The 21,341-nt window shown below is 48.9% G+C and overlaps 2 protein-coding genes across 2 annotated transcripts in view; one reads left to right on the top strand and one right to left on the bottom strand.

The window, feature by feature from the left end:
* CSMD2 (CUB and Sushi multiple domains 2) overlaps nt 1-21,341 on the bottom strand; it is a 597,686-nt gene that overhangs the window by 314,499 nt on the left and 261,846 nt on the right. Inside the window, 1 exon segment of the mRNA XM_053897825.1 lies at nt 1,141-1,253. Within this exon segment, the coding sequence (XP_053753800.1) occupies nt 1,141-1,253 (113 nt within the window).
* Nucleotides 19,146-20,006, top strand: HMGB4 (high mobility group box 4). The gene has a single exon (XM_019429785.2). The coding sequence runs from the start codon at nt 19,402-19,404 to the stop codon at nt 19,981-19,983; it is 582 nt and encodes a 193-aa protein (XP_019285330.1). The 5' UTR covers nt 19,146-19,401; the 3' UTR covers nt 19,984-20,006.

Genomic DNA, 21,341 nt, shown 5'->3' with positions numbered 1-21,341 from the left:
ACCACAGCCTGCGAGGTGGGGTTGCAGGGGGCCAGCCACCCCGCTCCACCCTGAGAATTGGTGCTCCTACCCCAGCACACCCTCGTGGGAAGACACTTCTTGCTTTTTATCAGGCCTACTTTGTCCCATTCTGTGCACACTACCAATATGCCTCACTCCTCACTCACTCACTCAGGACACAAACTCACCCCTCCTTTTATTCCCCAGGGCCTTATGCTTAATAGGTGTGCAATACAAGTTTGCTGTTGAATCAGTCAGAACCAACATCAGCCTATAAATGGTAGTAGTTAAGGGCTTAATGAGCAAGTTATAAAGCCCACCCTTGGTGTTTATAAATTTTGTGTACTTCGAGTAAACTCAAGGTTGAGAGGGATGCCCTCATCCGCTCCCATACATCAAGTGGACTCTGGATCTCCTCCAGTGCCCAAGAGCTCCCTGCCTTGGGTTTGCAAATTCTTCAGGATTGGAGCACAAATCTGCTTGCCTGCGATTTCCACCTGCCATTCCTGGTCTGATCCCTTGCTGCCAGGCAGCTCTTCGCAGATTTGAACCCCTAAGCTCCAGCACTCCTGCGGCCCCTCTGCCCGTGGGTGTGCCAATACAGTCGTGTTCTATGTAACACTAACACAAAACAGAGCTGGAGTATGGCTCCTCTCCCACTTTACACCAGCGTAGGCTAAACTCTCCCGGTTAAGAGCTTGGGCTCTGGAGTCAAAAGGCAGGAGTTCAGATGGCCTTGGGAAACTGGCTTATTTTCTCCAAGCCTCTACTTCCCTGCCCATAAAATGGGGACAGTGATGGCATTTACTCTGGAATGATGGGGGATAAATGAGACGACATTTGTCAAGTGCCCAGCACATAGCCTGGCTCTTCAAAGGCACTCGGTAGTAACTACTATGACGAGTCTGGCTCGAAGAGGAGCCTGGGGAGGGGCAGCCCGGGGCAGCATCACTGTCTCGGGCAGCCGGCCACCATGGCAGGTGCAGAGCTGCTGATGTGGAGGCCCCGGGTTGCAAATTAGAACAGGACAAGAGACGTATGTCCTCCCTGCAGTCAGGCTGGACCCAGTCTGGGGACAGGATGAGCTCCCCGGGACTCATCTCTGCGGCCCGCTGAGGAGGCTCGGCAGTCCCCGCCTACCTTGGTATTGGGCGCTGAAGCCACGCTGCCGGTGGTTGCCGTCAGAGGTGAAGTGCAGCCGCAGCCAGTTCTTGCTGCTGATGACGGGGGCCGGGAGGCTGGCTCCGGTGAACCTGGGGGGACACCAAGTGGGCGGGGATAGCGGTGAGGCAGGGGCCAGCATCCATTGTCCCCACTTCCCATGGTGCTAGGGCCTCTGCCCAGGCCTGGGGCAGGAGGGAAGGGCTGGGCCACCCAGGCTGCCCTCCAGAAACCTGGGGCCTGAGCGGCTTCGGCAGGCTCTCCCGGGGGCCTTGAGATGCTGTGCAGACAGTGGATCCTTCAGGCCAGGAGCAGAGGCCCACCCCCTCCTCCCACCAGGGGTGTTGACAAGTGTCACTCCCTTGGGCAACAGACCACAGGCAGAAGAGAGGCCCAGCCTTCCCAGCAGATGTCCACATACCCACCTGTACCCAAGACCCTGATCCCCCAGCAAAAGTCCAGCCTACAACCCCCAGGTACAGGACCAGCTACCCCTAGTGAGCCCCGCAGACCCCCCAAGGGGTCCATAGAAAGGCACTTCAGGCAGTATGGCCCTTCAGTGCTGTGAGAGCCCATTCTAAGGTCACTCCTTGGGCCCTGGGTCTCCTCTGGCTCCTCCCCTATTCCTGTTGCGTCCATAAGACGCCTCCCCATCCGTGCTAGGTCTGTTCCCCCTCCCTTAAATTAGCTTCTTCTGGATTCCAGCCAGTCCAGCCCAGGGGGTGGGGCACCAGGATCTCTCCTGCCATCACTGGTCACTACCCCAGCCTCTTGACCAACTGCCATCTTGAGCCAACTTCCAAGTCCACCAGACCCTTCCTTCTGGAGCACAGGAACCTTCAGCAGCTCCCTAGTGCCTACACAAGAATAGCCTTTCAAGTTTTCCACCTTTTCCCCTGCTAGAATGAGTCTCTGCTCAGTGCTGGCCCTCTCCACCACACTCAGGCTAAGCTGTGAAGCCCCCCTCCTTGTACTTGTTCTCTGCACCCCAGGAATCCCCTCTGTCTTCCCTCCTCTACCCCACAGCCTCTGAGCTGGCCTGTGCACTGGTGTCTTCCCTCTTTTCCTCCCCACATAAGAATCAGGTACAAAGCATAGCGATGCCTGCCCCCTGCCCCCCGGCAGCCTCACACCTCCCTCCTGCCTGCTCCCACCCCTGCGGGGACACCCTATCGAGGACATCTCCTAAGCATGCATGCTTTGTCCTTTACAACATTTTTGCCTTTTCTGCCTGGAATGCACCCACCCAGAGCCCTCTCTCCTGCACCACCCATGTTGCCTGAGAGGACTTCAGGAAGCCCTCAAACATCACATCCTGGGGCAAGCCTTTCCTACTCTCCTTGGCTTGGAAGCCACACAGATTTGGGTTCAGATCTAGGTTCTACCACTTAGTACCAGTGTGACCTAGGACTAGTTACTGAACCTTTCTGAAAATGAGAGTACTAAGCCCAGCCTGAAGCGTCTGTGGGAATAAATGTGAGACCTACCTATGGGCAAAGAACCTAGCCCAGTATCTGACACACATTAGCTCAAGAAACGTCATTTTCCTTTTCCTCCTCTGTGATGCCACAGCACCTATGATTCATCATCTAGGTGGGTGTCTCCTTAAGGTAACTCCTCAAGGAGGGCATTGTAGTCTGATGGTGGAGAAGACCGGGCTCTGGAGGGATGAGCTGCGTTATCTTACAAAAATTACTTCAACTCTCTGTGACTTTGTAAAATGGGGACAATAATAACCATTCCCTCAAAGAGTTGCAAAGATTAAATGAGATGATACACACAAAAAAAGGCCTTAGCATGGTCCCTGGGAAATAGAGAGCTTTTGGTAAATGGCAGCTGCTATTTTATTCTTTGTCATTTTTATTCTTCGTCCTTGTACCAAGCATCTAGCACCATGGTTGGTACAAAGCAGGCAAATCAGGATTCCAACAGAAAGCAGATGGCATAGTCATAGGAGAATAATTCCAGGAGTTCAATGAATGGACTCTTTATCAAAAAAGTGGGGAAACCACCAGGGATGGGGCAGTAGGCTGTTGCTTGTTACCACTTAGGAGCCTGGAGAGGAAATGATTATCCCTGAAAAAGAAGGCTGCATGCAGAGGGTCACCACACAGGACCTAGATCTTGGGCATTTAAGTCCCACTAGGAGGGGGCAAAGAAATGCAAACCCAGAACTCACTCTCCTCTTTCCCCTCCTCCAACCTCCTACTGATGCTTCTGTTGATTTATCCCAATCAGAAGCCAGAAGCAAAGGAGCATATTGATACAGCCCTATAGCTAAGTCTTCCTAGATATGGAACAGAGTGGAAAAGGTTGGGGAGAGGATCTGGAGGGGGCAAATGGAAGAGACCCAGCATGGTGGGTGCCCATAAATGTGTATTAAACAAAGGAAATAACCAAGGAGCTTCATACCCTGCAAAACTGAGTTTTTACTGTAATGAAAATGCTGACACACACCAAATTCTAATAATATAACCCATATTACCATTGGTAAGAGCTATTATAGAAACCAATTACTGCATTTCACCAGATCCCATTTAAAATAGTTTATTACAGTCTGAGTCACTGAAGTTTTCTAAGGAGCCACAAACAGTATTGTGGGTTTTTTTCCCCCCCAGGCCAAGTTCAAATCTGTATCAATGACAAAGCTTGGGGACTATTTACATAAGGGAAGTAGAAATAGGGAGAATTTACCTGAATAATTCAGAACCAAAGGATGTTTATTGCAAAATGGGATGTGGGGAGGGTGCCGGGGTCCCAGAGCAGGATGAGAAGTCATGATCACGACTATGGTAAGTGGAAGCCAGTGAGGCTTCTCCAGTCCCAGTATCTGCTTTAGCCCCAAGCGTGCAGCCTGGAGAAGCTCTGAGGGACACCCGTTGTCCATCTCTCCCACACCTTTACCCACCCTGAGGACTCCTGGTAACTCTTCACCCCCAAGGCTTAAACTCTTGGGGCCCTGTGTTGCCTACACATCTTTACTCTGTTCTGCTCCTGCCTCCTTGGACGTAAACGCATATGTGAGAGTTCTCCTGGCAACTATCCCATAATTGGGGGCTTACATGTTGGAGTCATCACATCAGACTCTGCCACTGAGATGGTGCCGTGCCCCACTGGAAACTCTCCAACATCACTGACACACACGACAACACAGGGAGCTATCAGAAGCATTATATTGGGTGATTAAAAAGTATATACTGTACGGTTCCATTTATACGAAACCCTGGAAAAGACTCATCGATAGGAAGAGAAAGCAGATTAGTAGATGCCAGAGCTGGGGGTGAGAGGTACAGGTGGGGATCCCTAGGGGAACCTCCTGGGGTCATGGGAATGTTCTGTATTTTGAAGGAGATGGTGGTTATGTGGGAAGTACATGTTGGTCAAAGCTCTGAAAACATTTAAAATGGGTAATTTTAGGGATGCCTGGGTGGCTCAGTCAATTGAGTGTCTGACTTAGGCTCAGGTCATGATCTCGCAGTTCGTGAGTTTGAGCCCCACATCGGGCTCTGTGCTGCCAGCTCAGAGCCTGGAGCCTGCTTCAGATTCTGTGTCTCCCTCTCTCTCTGCCCCTCCCTAACTCATGCTCTGGCTCTCTCTCTCTCTCTCAAAAGTAAATAAACATTGAAAAAAATGGGTAATTTTATTTTGTGTAAATTAGACCTGAACAGAGTTCATTAAAAACAAATATCCAGTGGCTTCTATCCTTAGAGTAAGACCTTACTGTGGCCTCAGGCTTTAAAAAAGCCAGTGTGTTCTCACCTCTCTTACCTCCCCCTCTCCTCATCTCTATTTTTTCTGCTCCAGTCACACAGGTCTCCTTGCGGTTCAAAGCTGGCCAGACCTCTTTTGGCCTCAGGGCCTTTGCACTTGACATTCTCTCTACCTGCTAGCTGGCTCTTCTCCCAGACGTCCATGTGGCTCACCTCCTCAGTTCCTCTAAGTTCTTGATCAAATGTCACCTTCTTAGTGAAGTCTTCCTGGTCTGACTCCTGCCTGCCTTCCTTCCCTGAGCACACGTGTAAATGTGCAAACACACACACACACACACACACACACACACACACATCATCTCCAATCAAACAGAAGACCTTACTTGTAGTGGAACACACGTTGCTTTTTTGTGCTTCTCTGTCTTTGTACTTGTTGCTCTGTCTGCCCTTTCCCATTGTACCATCTGACTGCACAGAGAGGTTAAGAAGCTTGTTCAAGGTCACACAGCCATGAAATGGCAGAGGTGGCAGTCAAACTGAAACCACTCCACTCTGAGCCTATGTACTCAGCCACTGTGTTGTATACTGCTACATACATGCAAGCATGAAGGAAGGCGCTGGAACAGTTTAGGCTGAATTCCATTCCGTTTCTTTTCTTCCCCTCCCGCTTCCCCCCAGGATCCTCTTTAATTCTGCTCCCTCTTAGAATCATAATTAAAGGAGAGAAACACAAAGAGAGATTCTCCCCTCCAAACCTTTCTGTCCACATTAACTTCACTCTGGGGGGCCTTGGGAATTCCAAGTTCGCCCAGGAAATTGCTATTGCAGTACAGCATAAAATGTATTTAAGCAATTACACTCAATTTTTTTTTCTTTTTGGTAAATTGACTTCCGTTAAATGGGGCTTCATTAATGGAATCTGGCTTGGGGAGAACAAAAAAACAAACGCTCCCTTTAATGCATGTAGTTGATTATGGGAAAAGTGGCTTTGAATTCCCCTCCAGAAAGCTCTAAGTTCTTCTCTTGGTAATAGAACAGCTCAGAGCAGACTTCATGGAAAGCATTTCTTCTTAAGAAGCTTCTTCTACAGTTAGGATGTTGGGGCGCAAAGATGAAAACAGTGAGTCTGCAAGGAATCACTGCCTACCTGTAATCTGAGGGGGAGTACTAGAAGATTCTGCCTTAGATTTCAGTATTCCTGAAAACTGACATCCTCGGGAGAACATTCACTCATTCATTTACTCACCAAGCACACATTGTATAAAAGGCACTGTGCTTGCCAGTGGGTGCCACTCCCACTTGTTCCCTGGATATGGGAAGTCTTTGCAAAGCCTGAAATCTACCAGATTCCACTGTAATGTCCCCTTCTCTGCCCAGCCACCACTCCTCAGGCAGTGGCATCTGGCTTCTTTCCGTGTTCCAGAGCAGTTCCTATGGGCTTTATCTCTTAGCTAAGCTATGTGCACGGCCTGGATTTGACTCAGGGTTGAAGACTCTTTGCATCCTAGGGTCGAACAAAAACCATCCTTCCAACCACAAAGGTGGCTGGGGAGAATGTGAAATATAGGAGGTGCTGGCCACTTTATCCCCACTCCCAAACTCTCTTCCTTCCCCACCTGCCATCTGCTTTCCTCTTTGGGGGATGGAGAGGGCACCACGATGCAACCAGGGAAACCCTCTGGATGCCTTGATGGTAGTGAGCAAAGGACACCAAGGCCTTTGCTGGAAACCGATTCCCACTTCCCCCGCCCAAGCCACCTCTCATTTCTGAAGTGAGACTTTATTGACTCAGCCCTGACACACCCATTCTCATCACCAATGATTTCAGTATCAGTTTTCCTTAGCCAAATACCTAGGATTCTTGCTATGTCAAAACAAATGTTTTTCCTTAGACAAACCCAGGATGTTACACACTTTCCTGGAATCGGGCAAATGCCCAGGATGAATGAAGTTCCCTTTTGGATATGGACTGCCAGAGTCCCTGAGTCTTTAGACTTGTCTTTGGAAAGACATCTCAAGGTTCCGGTTCTCAGCAGTGCCTACCCGCCTCACTTGTTCAGGCAGCTCTGAGCAGCTGAGCCACGGTATGAAGATTCAAATCCCAGCAACCTACCTGGATGTTTGGGGGCTTGTTTGAACAAACCCAAGCTTCTGCCAATCAGTCTAGCTCCCCAGTGTTCTTTCTCCCCATAATCCACACCATCCTCCTGGTCACCCAACCCAAGCATCATTCTTAACTCCTCCTGTTCCTGCCCTCCATGGCCAAGTCTTCTGGGCCTCACAACCTTGTCATCCTCACCTGGACTACTGAGTCAGCCTTCTGATCTGTCCTCTGCCTCCAGTCCATCTCTGTACTCTGCGGGGAGATCTTCCCAAGTTCCTGCCCTGCTGGAAACCCAGAAGAAGAGGCCCACCAGCTCCAATATCATAAAATCTAGACTTTTTCATGCCTTCCCTCTCCAGTGACACCCACTTCGAGCTCCAGCTTCTTCCATGTCTCCAAGCCTTTGCATATGCTACTCCCTCTATCTACAGTGTCCTTTCCTGTCACCCCACCTGACTACCTGGGGAAATATCACCCATCACATACACCTAACCAAATGTCTCATTCTTTCCACATCTCTCTTTCCCTGCCCCCATGGGAGAAGCATTTGCTTTCACTGTGACCCCTTTGCACCATGCTCAAGCCCTTACCATCATGCCGATACACCAACTCACAACCATCTCTCAACTAGAAGCCAGGCTCTGTAAAAGCTGGGACAGGATTTCCTTTATCTTGATATGTCTAGCAACACAACACAGTGCCTGGCACAAAGAACAAATCAATTCCTTAGAACAGGGGTTGGCAAACTAGAGCTTGCTGTCTGTTTTTGTAGGTAAAGTTTTATTGGGTCACAACCATGATCATTCATTTACATTTGTCTGCTTTTATGCTGCAACGGCAGAGTCGAGTAGCTGTGACAGACACTGTAACCCACAACGCCCAAATTATTTATCTCACCCTTTACAGAAACATTTACTAACACCTTGAAGCCTTGAAGATGACATAGTTGGTTGGTAAAAAGTAATTTGTGAGGAGGGCATAAGAACACACACACAGCTAAAGCATTTCATTATAGTGTGCAAATACCTAAATGCACATTTACTTGTCAATCCATTTAATGTAGGACCAAGGTCTTTCCTTTGACCACGGTTTTGTTCTCCACACTGTCTGCCTTATACAAACTACACCCACAGTTCATTGCTCACCATGTTTAACTCTTCTACAGCACGTTCACTCAACACATATTTATTGAGCACCTACAATGTGCCAGGCTCTGTGTGGGGCACTGGGGAGGCCGCAGTGAGCAAGATGGACTTGGTCCCTGCCCCAATGGAACTGACCCAATGGGGTGCAACTGTCTCAGTCACTCACACCTAATATTGAGGGAGTAATTCTTTTTAGAGAATCTCCTTCATGGAGTCATTCCAAAGCATTCAATTTAGTTTCCATAGATGCAACTCTATTTCCTTTCACACTCATATTTCATCAGCTTATGTGATGTTTAATTTAAATCACATAATTACAATAACAAGTATGACTGGCACCAAGAGAGTTGGCAACAGACCCATCTGATTCTCAGAAAGTGCAAGACTCAGCTGGTGGGAGCATGAGGTGCATGGGCATTGAGGGTGGGGGTGGGAGACGGCCTGCAGGCAGCTGGCACTTCACGTGCCACAAGGCATCGGTCAGGAAGATCTAGCAAGGCCGTGGGAGTGCCAGCCACCCCAGGGAGCTGCTCTGGTGGAGAGGGCTAAGTGCTGAGCACTTTTATTATCCGTGCTTTGTGAAGGAAGGAAGGAAGGAAGGAAGGAAGGAAGGAAGGAAGGAAAGAAGGAAGGAAGGAAGGAAAGAAGGAAGGAAGGAAGGAAGGAAGGAAGGAAGGAAGGAAGGAAGGAAAGAAGAAAGGAAGGAAAGAAGGAAGGAAGGAAGGAAGGAAAGAAGGAAGGAAGGAAAGAAGGAAGGAAGGAAGGAAGGAAGGAAAGAAGGAAGGAAGGAAAGAAGGAAGGAAGGAAAGAAGGAAGGAAGGAAGGAAGGAAGGAAGGAAGGAAGGAAGAGCGGCCTCTTGCTTTCAATAGTGGGGCATCTGTTCTAATTACATCCCCTTGGCTAGCAGGAGAGTGGGAATCAACTAAGCTTAAAATCCTAATTGAGGAGGACTTCAGAGGACTCCTAGGCCTAAAGGTTCACTATGTATGGATCTCATCTACAGCATTCTCGACAGAGGGTCAGCTCCTTGCCAAATTCTCCGTCCCCTTTGATCCACCCCCAATCCTTTTTCTAGCTACTTCCTTACCTTCAGGTGGGATCTTACAGCCACTGGCTCCAGAGAATCTGGTTGGCTGCCCCCGTGTATCTGTGACTCTTTGCACTTCCTCTACCCTGGTACTTGTCTCACCAAGCATCGTCCAGGGGTCTGCCTCACCCCCCAAACTGTGAGCTCTCTGAAGACAAGAGCCATGTCTTACTACTTAAGTTTTTTCCTCAGTACCTTGCATGGAAAACTAATACATGGAAAGGGCTCGGTCAATACCACTCACTAGAAGAAGGAACGCCTGAATGAACGGACGAATGAATGAGATCCTGCCGGTGAAAGAAGAGGGCATATGTGGGGAGAAAGGCAGGCGAGCAGGTGAGCCTGGAGACAGTAGGGAGAGCCTCTGAGGCCATGCTGGGTTTCATCTCCGTTTCCCACGAAGACGAAGCCAGGCCGCCCCAGCCCCTTGGTCCCTCAGCCCTCACTGTGTTCCCCATTCACTTGGCAGCTGCTGGTACCTTTCTGGGGGACTCTTCCCGTCCTGACATATCCCCAGGGCAGGATCAGCGAAGTCTGGTAATCAATGTGGGCAAATGTTCCTTCTCCTCCCAGAAGCAACTCAATAAACTCCACAAATTATCAGGGCTCTTCCCTGCTCAGCTAATTGTTGGCTCCAGGGAACCCACACAAACTACATCAGGTAAACGCTTTTCCTCCAGAAGCACCGCTCCCTGGAGGGCGTGTATCTGAGGCCGGGAGTGCCAGGGGCAGGGCTCCTGGGATGCGGCTGTCAACACCTGCGGGTGAGCGCCCCTGGGGCTTGCGTGTTGGGGATGGCACCTTGAGAAGGTCTGGGAGTGGCCTGGGGCTTCCGTTCCTTGCGTTCCCGACTCAGCGGCTGACCCAGGAGGGCTGCGGCGGGGCGTCTCCAGTCTCTGCGCAGAGACTGTGCTCAGGATGCTGCCCGGAGCAGATTGGCGCTGGGTCTTGCAGACGGAGTTGCGGCCCGGGGCCAAGCTTTGGGCAAGGGGGCTGGTGGCCGGTCCTCAACTACCTTTCAGGGGACGCCCGCCTCCCTCATTTTCTGTCTCCGCGACTAAATCAGGCAGAGCCACAAGCCTTTAAAGATGAGGCTTCCCGCCGGAACCACGTGACCCCCAGACCGCAGCTGATTGGATCAGGGTGGCCATGTGACCCAAGCGGGGCCAATCGGCTGATCGGACCGTGCACTGGCTTTGCCGAAGAGGGGCCCTGCAAAGCAGATACGGCAAAGGAGTGGCCCAGCGTCGTTGTCTGCACCTCTGTCGCTGCCACCCCTGCTTCATTGCTCTTACAACACGTGATGTGCCTTGTACATTCGTTGTCCTACTCCCCGTCCTGCTCCGGTCTGATTGGGACAGAATCGAAGAGCAGTCTCTGCCCTGCCTTGCTGCTGAACCCTTAGCTGGCCTTAGCCAGCCATCCCCTGCCCTCAGCCAGTGCCTCTGTTGCTCTAAGTTAGACCTGTGATCCGGCCTGGAGACCTGATGGTCCTATGCCCTAAGATGTTAAAGCCTGCCCCTTCAGGCCTGGCCCAGGAACGGGGTGCAGGCCGTGGGAGCCTGGGGACCAAGGCACACTCACACTCTACCTGGACCCTCTCGCCTTCCTGCCTCAGGTCTCTGCCTGGGTGGAGATGTCACCAGTCTGGGTCATCACCTGTCTTGTTCCCCTACACAGAGGCAATGGGTTTAGGGAGGTCAAAGGTTAAGGGTCGGGCCTCTGGAATCAGCACAGCCCTGTATTTGAGTCTGGATTCCGCTGTTTTCTACTTGTGTAAATGTGGGTATGTGCCAAAACCTCTGGGCCCCAGTTTCCTAATCTGTGCAATGGGGGTCCTGTGAACTTGTGTATATATAAGGTGTCCAGGACTGTGCCTGACACACAGCAAGTGCCTCACAAATGTGAACTATTTTCTTCTCATGCTTTGGTCTGAAGGGAGAAGGGATGGGATCTTATCAGTGCCTTGAACCTTACCTTCCAGAGCACACAGGGATTAAGCAGACCTCAGAGTAGCCTGGCCTAGGTTTCCCTGGAGAAGTAAGGATGCCTGCATCCACTCTGGTGATAGAACAGTGCAGGAGGGTGGGTGGGGGGAGGGGAAAGGGGAAGGACAAGGCACTCTGTGGCACCCAGGGTAGCCATTCCAAGTGGCAGCCACCTTCCCTCCTCCTTGGGCAGCCCCAGCTTGACCTCCACCAGCTCCTGCTCTCTCAGCCTTGTCCATCTTCCACCTGTCACTGGCAGTCATGAGTTAGAGAAGGGACCTGTCCCCCTCCCAGGGAGGGTAGCCATCTATACCTTGCAGAGGCCTCTGGGGATTATATTTGGATAGTACTTCTCATCCAGAGGAAACGTTTGCAGATGGCTTACCAAGGAGCCTCCCACGCCAGCCTCTGCCTGCCACTCGGCTGCCATTCTGAGCCTGAGCATCATCGATGTGCCCCTCCCCCTCCAGGAGGCAGCTAGCCAGCCCTGCTTGAGATCCTGGCAGCTCTGAAGCCCTGGCTGAGGGCATGAGCCTCCAGTTGGCTAGAGGATGTATGGCCTAAAACATTTCAGGGATGTGTAGGCCGGTGAACAAGGGGTCCTAGTCAAGACGCTGCTGGATTTGGATGCTGCCTTCATACCCATTGGCTGTGTGACCCTGGGAGACTGCTTCATCTCTCTGAGCCTCTCTTTCCCAGTGTGTGTCTCACAGTGCATTGTGATGATTCAGGGTGATGTGGTGATGCTGGTAAACTCCTGCTCAGGCTTCAAGACACAACAGCCACATATTCTTGATCATGGCATGTCTCCATGCAGGAAGGGAGACTGATGGGCAAAGGGCCATGAAAGAAAGCAGTCTGGGGTAAGATTAGGCACATGGGCTCTAGGAAGCACCTGTCTGGGTTCAGGGCTCAGATCTAAACTTACCAGCTGTCTAATTGTGGGCAGGTAATTGACCTGCTTTGGGTCTCAGTTTCCCCATCTATTTGCTAAGGATAACAATAGCACCCACCTCATAGAGCTGATAGGAGGTTTAAGAGAGATAACAGGTATAAAAGCTCTCAGTACAGTGCTCAGCACATAGCAAGTGCTCAAAGTGCATTCACTATTATTATTAAGGGCCCACAATGTGCCAGTGTTGTAGGTATACTTTCTGAATAACAAACCAGAGGTCCAACTGTTTGTACGGTGGAGCACAAGCAAGTCGAGGGGAGAGGAAGGAGATAGGAAGCAGAGAATTGACAAACAGGGGAGAGGAGAGTTCCTGTCTTCCCGTATAGCTTATCTCCATCACATCTGGGGTAATACTTTTGGTTTCAAATGGCAGAAATCCAGATCCAATCAGCCTGGAATAGAGAAGAAATTATTGGCTGCTGTAGTCAAGCTGTAGCTGGCCCCAGGGATGACTAGACCCAGGGACCCAGATGCCACAAGGCCCCACTCTTTGTGCCCTATCTCTATTATGCTCTGTCTGCTGGCTTCATTCTCTCTATTGCGAATGGCGGATGCTTAAATCTGGAACCATGGCCTCCCTTAGCAGCTCCGATTCACCCTCACACCTTCACTTCCAGAAACAATACAGAGATCCCTTCCCTTCCAATTAGAAAAAGCCCACTGGAAGCCTCTGATTAGTCCAGCTGGCCTATGTGCCCACTCCTGGAGCCAAGGGAATGGACCCCTCCTAGACCTGTTTGGGACCATTCTCCAAAAGAAGGAATGCGCTCAAAGGGAGGGAGGGATTGGTGCTAGGCAAACAAAATGAAAGATGTTCATTGTGATTGAAAGAGGCAGGGGGCTGAACAAAAAGATCAGGGACCAGGGTGCCTGCTGGCTCAGTTGGTTAAGTGTCTGACTCTTGATTTCGGCTCAGGCCATGATCACATGGTTGTGACGTGGAGCCCTGTGTTGGACTCCAGGCTGGGTGTGGAGCCTGTTTAAGATTCTCTCTGTCCCTCTCCCTCTGCTCCTCCCCTGCACACACACATTCTGTAAAAAAAAAAAAAAAAAAAAAAAAAAAAAATCAGTGACCACTCTTCCTACTCTGTGGTATAAGAGAGTGGCTTTGTCAAGGCCTGTGAGAGGTATCCACAGCTCACTGTGGGCATTATCTCCCCAAAGCTGGTCTTGTTCTAGATCTCATCCTCTCCTCCCTTTTTGTATCCTGCCAGAGGTAAGCAGGTATGCCTGACCCCCACCACGCTGATCCCATTCTTGTGCCTGACCATCTGTCCCATTTCCTGTCTACTTGTTCACTAGTCCACTGCTTTGACCAGCCTTTGTCCTCAGTAGTGGACCCACGTTCCATGTGGACCTACCTGCACATGCCGGTGTGGTTCTATGGGCTACCCTGGTCAGTCTACCTGCTCGACTCAGGGCATTCTACGAACTGTGGATAAACTGACCAGATCCATCTGGAATGAGAGATCCACCAACCCAAATGAGAAAAGTCTCCCTTGAATCCCTTAAGTGTTGAGATTTAGATACCTTATGCTCCTTCCACCTGCCCTCCTCCTGCAATACTTGGCCTTGTTCCTTGCTGGCTTCCTCTTCTCCTTGGCCCCAGGCAAGGAGTTCTGGGACTCCCAGTAGAGGCTAAACACATGGACTTAAGAGTCAAACCAACCAGAGTCTGAGGCCTGGCTCTGCCACTCGTTGCTGTGTGGCCTTGGAAAAATTAATCTCTCTCTCTAGGCTTTTCTGGCAATGATATACCTAAAGCATTACCATCATTATTATTAAAATATTATGGTCACATGCGATTGAGCAACAGTTCTTGGCATGAGGTGAATGCCAAAGAGCCTCGGCCTAGCTGCTGACAACCCTGCCTTCCCCACCAGTCTGGCTTCCAGGAAATTTCAGATACCTCTTTCTACCACCATCTCCTTTCCTAAGACAATATCCGTCCTTCAATTACTGCTTATAAGTGGCCATCAGAGAATCAGTCACACTGCTCCAGCAACTCACAGCTATTTATTGAGATGTGTGTGTGCCTATGCGCATGTGTGCACGTACATGAGTGGCGAATGAGTGAGTGAATGAACTGAAAGAATCTAAGAGTGAATTAATTGGTAAGCAAACGAGTGAATTAGTGACTTAATGAGTCAGCAAGTGAGTGAAGAAGAGTGTGTAAAATTGAGTAGATCATGCTCCTTGCTCCCACAACTAATCCAATAAGCGGTGGCATAAATTTTTCATCTTTATTAACACAAACAGAGGTTAAGAATAGCACAGGAAATGTTACAGACCATCAGCTGGATGAGAAAGATACTATATTCCTTTCTTCTCGCTGCTTTAACAAATCACTACAAATTTAGTGGCCTGAAACAACACAGATTGTCTTACAATCCTGGGGGATGGGGGTCCAAAATGGGTATCGATGGGCCAAGATCAAGGTGTCTACAGGGCTGTGCTCTCTGGAGCTCTAGGGGAGGATCTGTTTGCTAGCCTTCCCCAACTTCTCCTGGCCACATCGTTTCCTGGCTTGTGGCCTCTTTCTCCATCTTCAAAGCCAGCAGTGCTGCATCTAATACTCTGCATCTGTCACCACATCTCCATCTCAAACTTTTGACACTCCTGCCTTCCTCTTACAGTGACCCACATGATTACATAAAGTCCACCCAGGTAGCCCAGGATAATCCACCCATCTCAAATCCTTAACATAATCACATCTGCAAACTTTCTTTTGCCATGGAAGGTAGATAACACAATCATGGGCTTCCGGGTTTCAGATGTGGACATCTCTGTGGAGCCGTTATCCTACCTATCCTTTCTCAAGAGGATACCTTCCTCACAAATACCTTCCTCAGAGGGCATATGCGGTCACTGATTCCTACCCCACTGGAAGAGGGGCAGGAGGGGGATGAAGGAAGCATCAAAGCATTTACTAGATGCCCAAGCCTGGTACTTTTGCTCTTCTTCTTGTGGCCTGAGCACTGGGATTTTTGAAACCTCCTCAGATGGTTCCAGCATGCCCCCAAATTTGGGGAACACTGTTACAGAAGATATGCCAAGATCATACGCCACTACAATTGAGGGTCAAATCTGCCCTGAGATTTCTGGAAGAGAAGGGTCAAGGTATCTCAACTCTGGGTGCACATTACTGTCAGCTGGGGAGATTTTCGAAAGACTTTTTATTTTGAAGTGAGAAGAGAGTTGCAAAGATAGTACAGAAATTTCCTGTAGACCCATCACCCAGCTTCCTCTAACATTAGCATCTTACATAACCATACTACATGTATCCAGACTAAGCAATCAACATTGGTACAGTACTGTTAGCCCAATGGAAGACTTTATTCGGATTTCTCCAGTCTTTTCACCAATGCCTTTTCTCTTCGTCCAGAATCCTGTCCACATCTTCCATAGCACTGAGACACTGAATCTACTTAGTCTTTAATTTGTGTCAGTTTCTCAGGCTTTCTTTGCTTTCCCAAGACCTTGGCAAGTTTGAAGAGTACCGGTCAAGTATTTTGTAGAATATCCCTTAATTTGGGCTTGTCTAACATTTTCTCATGATTAGACCATGGGTTATGGAATGGGGGAAAGATAACCGTTATTGATTAAGGTGGTATCTGTCAGTTTTCTCCACTGAAAAGACACAATTTGAACTTTTCCACACTCTATTCATTAGAAGTGAGTCCCTACGTCCAGCCCACATGGCAGGGGGGAGTATTGGGTACGTTATTCTCATCATTTGTTAATTGCTCCCTACTGCTTTGTTACCACCTCATTGCTCTTTATTGATAAGGTTGTAACAAGCTAGACCCAGCTAGTAAGTGGCAAAGCTAACATTTGAACTCATGTCTCCCTGACTCTAGGCCATGTTCTTTCCACTTCGTTATCATTCATTGCTAAGTCAAGAGGATCTCACAGTCTCTAAAGTAGGAGCAACCCCTCAGCTTGCCTATATAGTGTTCTTCAAATCAGTCCAAAGTAGGTCATGAGATCAGTCTGCAGGTTGTACTTTAAATAACAAAATAGGAACTATAACAGGATAGAAAAGAGTATATCACACACATAGTAAGTATAGTTTCATAAAGCTTTTGTTTCTGTATACTCTGTGTTTAGAGACCCTTATCTTTACAGTGGGGATAAAAATAGCACCTCCTCCAACACACACACACACACACACACACACACACACACGGTTGTTATAGATTAAATCAATTGATGTAGGTAAAGCACTTAGAAAAGAGACTGGCACACATTAAGCAGTATATAAATATTATGAACTATGCATGTGCACAAATGGGTCATGATGTAAAATGTATTTCCTATTGTAAACTGCAATTAACAAGTTAGAAAACACTGAACTCATACCTCTAGACCAGGGTCAGCAGATTTCTGACCTCCAGCCCACTACTTGTTTTTGTAAAGTTTTATCAGGGCCATAACCACACTCATTGGTGTATATATTGTCTATGGCTACTTTTGAGCTACAATGGTAGAGTTGAGTACTTCCAATAGAAGCCATATGGCCCACAAAGTTGAAAATATTTACTATCTGGTTCTCCAGACCCATAACCCTGCCTAGAGGTCATCTCATAATACAAGTGTTGTTAGATGCCTCTATTGAGGCCATCTGGCCCTGTTCTGCTACTGCCCTGGCAGGCATGTTTGCCCCTGCAGACCATTCTGGGCCGTGTGACTGCTGGGTGCTTGGGCCTTGAGAAGCTCACTACCCTCGACACTGAACTGGTGCCCACGCTTGCTTTATTTATCCACCTCCATGGCTGTTCATGGTGGAAAGCCAGAAACATGGTACACCGGTCAGGGTCCCAGTAGGAAACAGATGGCCATTCAAATTAGAAGAATTTGAGGCGTGTTTAATAAAGAAGCTCTTTACAAAGGGAAGGGAAAGGTGTAGGAAAGCCACAGGCATAACAGAATCCTCAGAGGCTAGTAAAAGAGCTCTTACCACCCTTGGCAGGAGAGGACAAGCAGAGGGAGCAATTCCTGAACCTAGAAGGAGTCAGTCACTTGGAAAAGACCCTTAGTTGGAGCCAAGACCTCAGTCCTGGGTCGGAGAACCTGTGAGGAGGGAGCCAGAATAAATGTCCTGACTTCACCTTCCTCTCTCCCTGATCTACTGTTGGGGTCCCCATTGGCCAAACTGAAATGGAAGCCAGATGGCATGAGACTCATTGATGTGGTCTCATCTTCCCAGGGCAAAAGGGCAGGGTGGAGAAGGTTGGAAAGTCTCAGTTACCAACACACATAGCATTGATTTAGAAATCCAGGCATGTTGACCGTGCTTAAGGTCCTCCAGACAATGCCCCCCTTACATCTCTTCAAGTTGAGAGTGTGGCCCAGACACCAAAGGGTGGCCACAGCTTTTACTTTTCACCACCTTGTCTTCCTAGATCTGTTAGGCTCCAGATGATTATCATGGGGTTAATCCTTCTGGATCTTTTCATCATGAGAAGGGTAGGAGGTCATGAATGGAGGCACAGATGAGCCTCTGGGGTTTTTGTGAGACTGAGCAGAGTCTGATTAATATTTATAGATGTTAGCCAAGTCCTTCCATCTCGGAGAGGAGCTATGTCCCATTCCCCTTGGTAGCCCAGCTCAAATCCAACAAACAGGTGAGCCAACCTGCGGTGGCCCTTGGGAAAAACTGCAGCACAAAAAGCTAACTAGGCTGAGAAATGTTCTCACTGGCCAGACCCCTCTGCCCCCACCGCTAGCCCTGACTGCCTCAGCTGGCATCTGATATTTTACAGGCCCCTAAATGCAGCCATAAAACTAAAGCATGTCACCCGGAGGGTCTTTCTTGGCCAGTCCAAAGCACCCATTTTACAGATAGGAAATCATAGGCTTACAGGAAAGAAGGGGCTGGTCAGTAGTCCAGTCGCCTTGTCGCAGAGCTGGGGATAAAATTCAGGACTAGGGACGCTCACCAATTTTCATATTTCTTTTACAGAAGATGGATGTTGAAGTCAGTCCTGGAGCCCTGGGAATGACTGTAAGTGCGGTCGGACTAGTCTTAGGCAGCTTTCTCGTCAGGCTCAGTAACCGAAGCCGTACACTGGAACCATCGGCCTCGGAGGCACCAGTTCTGAGGAGGCAGCATGTGAAGCACAAGCTTGAGTCACGCAAATCAGCCCAAATTCAGACTCCCACCTGTTAGTGGCTATTTTACCCTAATTTTTGTGTTAATGAGGCTCCATTTTCCAGCCCTATCGATTCAGCACAGCGAAGAGTTGTATTAACCCCAGTACCTTCCAAGCAAGGACCTTAAAGTGTCCAAAGGTCACTAGATGACACTTCTATTGTCTTTCTTTCTTCCTTCATCCGGAAGAAGTGTAGAATATTTGCAACTGCTTTCACAACAAATCAGAAGCCAGCTAGTTTGAGTGTAGCCATTAGGGCTCTGTTCTCTAACCCTGAGAGACAGGGATCCCTGAGATGAGAGCAAAGAGGCCTCCTGATAAGCCAAGGATTTGACCCCACTTTCATGGACTCAAGTGTAATTAGTAAAACCTCAAGGTTCTCCTCCCTCCACCTACCCCGCCCCCCAGTTCTTCAGAGCGATGAAGAATTTAGATGTATAGCCCAAATGCTTAGGTTTTAAATTAGACAACTTTGTCCTGACAGGAACCGAGTCACGGCTGTCATACCTGATTATTTTTAGAGTCACTACTAAACTCTTTGAATGGTGTGAGCTGCCACCATTCAAGGCAAACAGAAAGACTTCACATTTTATCATGACAGCTCAGAGCCATCCACCTCCTCGTGTTCGTTATTTCCATCCTGACTGTGGAGGGATCATGCGGCATCTTGACAATCTTACGGCAAGGAAGGCAGACCCCATGGCTCTTTACTACATCTGAGGGACTAAAAGCTCCCATTGCTGAGCAAAGCCTGTGGCCTCCAGGAAGCCAAGAAGAAATATTCTAGAGGAAGTGGCTGCTCCCTAGCCTCGTCTGGATGAACCATCATTGCTCATGAGAAGCAGAAATGGACCCTCAAGTAACCAACCAATAAGAGTGGCTGTATGCAAATGCTGCAGGCTGGTGAATGATGTCACAGTCCCCTCCTCTGACTCAATAATGCCACCACCATTGAAAAGGCTGACTCCTGACCGTAGCTCTTCAGAGAGAAAAATTCACCGCAAGCAGAGCACCTTCTAGATTGTTCCTGGAGTGTGGAGACAGAAGTCTCTGCTATCCAAGTTACTGAATCCAGAAAAAAAAAAAAATGACCTTATGAACATGGGAAAAGAAATTCAGCTAAGGCCCAAGGCAAATGTCTCTTCTTACATCCACTTTTTGCTGAATTACAGGAACAAGTTCAAGGAGCAGCAGCCAAATACCTACCTCAGCTTTAAAGAGTTCTCTAGAAAGTGTTCGGAAAAATGGAGGTCCATCTCAAAACATGAAAAGGCCAAATATGAAGCCCTGGCCAAGCTCGACAAAGCCCGATACCAGGAAGAGATGATGAATTACGGTGGCAAGAAGAAGAAGAGGAGAAAGAGGGACCCCTACGCACCCAGACGGCCCCCATCATCTTTCTTGCTCTTCTGCCAAGACCACTATGCCCAGCTGAAGAGGGAGAATCCAAACTGGTCTGTAGTGCAGGTGGCAAAGGCCTCAGGGAAGATGTGGTCGGCAACAACAGGTGCTGAAAAGCAGCCATATGAGCAAAGAGCAGCTCTCCTGAGAGCCAAGTACCAAGAGGACCTGGAAATCTACCGTAAACAACGTAAGGCCAACAAGGGCCACCAACGGTCAGCTAAGAACCAGCGAAGAGGGAAAATGGAGTCGGACGAGGCTGACGGATCCAATTAGAAATAAAATGTCATTCAACTGTACTGCCTGTCTCTGGTCTCCTGTGTGGCATTACAGCGGCCGTGGCTGCAGCTGCTTGGAGGAAGTGAGTGGGGTGGTAGTTGAGGTTGGGGTTTGGAAGCTGACCCTGGGGAGGGCTGGCTTTGAGACAGGTAGCAAAGGTGTCCACAGAGCAGCCCGTGAGGTCAGTACCTACAGAGCTTCGCTTGGGCAGGTCGGATGGGAGTCTCCAGGTGCAAAGTGGAAGTCATGGAGGTAAGGGCATCCTGGTTGCAAGTGGTTATCTAGGGCAGAAGACTCTCCTCAGGGTCAGGTTCATGGCACCGGTCCTTCAGTCCTGCCATTCTCTTCAGCAGGAGGGCCAGAAGGCCTGGAGTTCAAGTTGCACTCCCAGTTCAGGCCCAGCAGAGATTGAGAAACTGGAGTTTAGGTGGGCCTTGGGGGGTTTGGTTTCTCCAGTAATTCTAGAACTGCTCCTCCAGCAAGCCTTACGTACCATTAGCCAAGATGAGACTCCAGTGGTGATCCCTACTCTAGAGGGGATGAAGCTCTGGACTGATTTTACAAAAACAGACATTTGACTCTGCCCAAGTCATACAACTTGGAGAAAACCCTGTCATAATTTTGGTGGGCATCCACCCACTCATTTTTCTATGCTTATAAGCATAACACACATGGGCATGGACATTTGTTGCCTTTCTGACTACCTGGTATCCATCCCTTCTCCTCTTGTTCACAGCACCTGCCTCCATCCAAGGCTTGATCAGATGAAGTCCTCCAGTCACACTGATTGGTTCAGTTACAGGCATGTGACCCATGCTGGTCCAATCAGAGTGGACCACAGAACTTTTGCAAGGGATCCCATGGCCCTGTATAGTATATTCCTGAGGCTGTTGTGAGACATTTGCCTCATTCTCGGGCCCCAATGTTAGTCTTTATGGCATCAGGGTATAGTCTTGAGATTTTCATTGAAGATGAACCCACATATTCCATCTTTTTGTCTAAGTTAGTTTGAATTAGGTTTTCTGCCACTTAAAGTCAAAACTGCTAATTTGACACAAATCAGATTGTTTTGTGTCTGTGCTGTAACTATTTTTCAGGCAACAATATACTATGGGCAACGTTTCATATCAATATAGATTGATACGAACTATTTTGAAATGGCTCTTGGCTTCTTGACACCAAAAAGACTGGGCCAAATTGCAAAAATGCTTTTTTGTCACCGGGTTATGCGCGCAAGAGGCTTCCCTAATTCCATCTCCATTCCTATTCCATGATGCATTTACACTTCATACTGTACTGCTATTTGTACTCTCAAAACAAAAGTAAAAAGGCTTACTTTGAAAAGTCTTATAGGA

The sequence above is a fragment of the Panthera pardus genome, unplaced genomic scaffold (genome assembly GCF_024362965.1).
Source record: "Panthera pardus isolate Hobbes unplaced genomic scaffold, ASM2436296v1 HiC_scaffold_11, whole genome shotgun sequence".
NCBI classification, from domain to species: Eukaryota; Metazoa; Chordata; class Mammalia; order Carnivora; family Felidae; genus Panthera; species Panthera pardus.
This window is presented reverse-complemented; position numbering and strand designations above follow the sequence as displayed.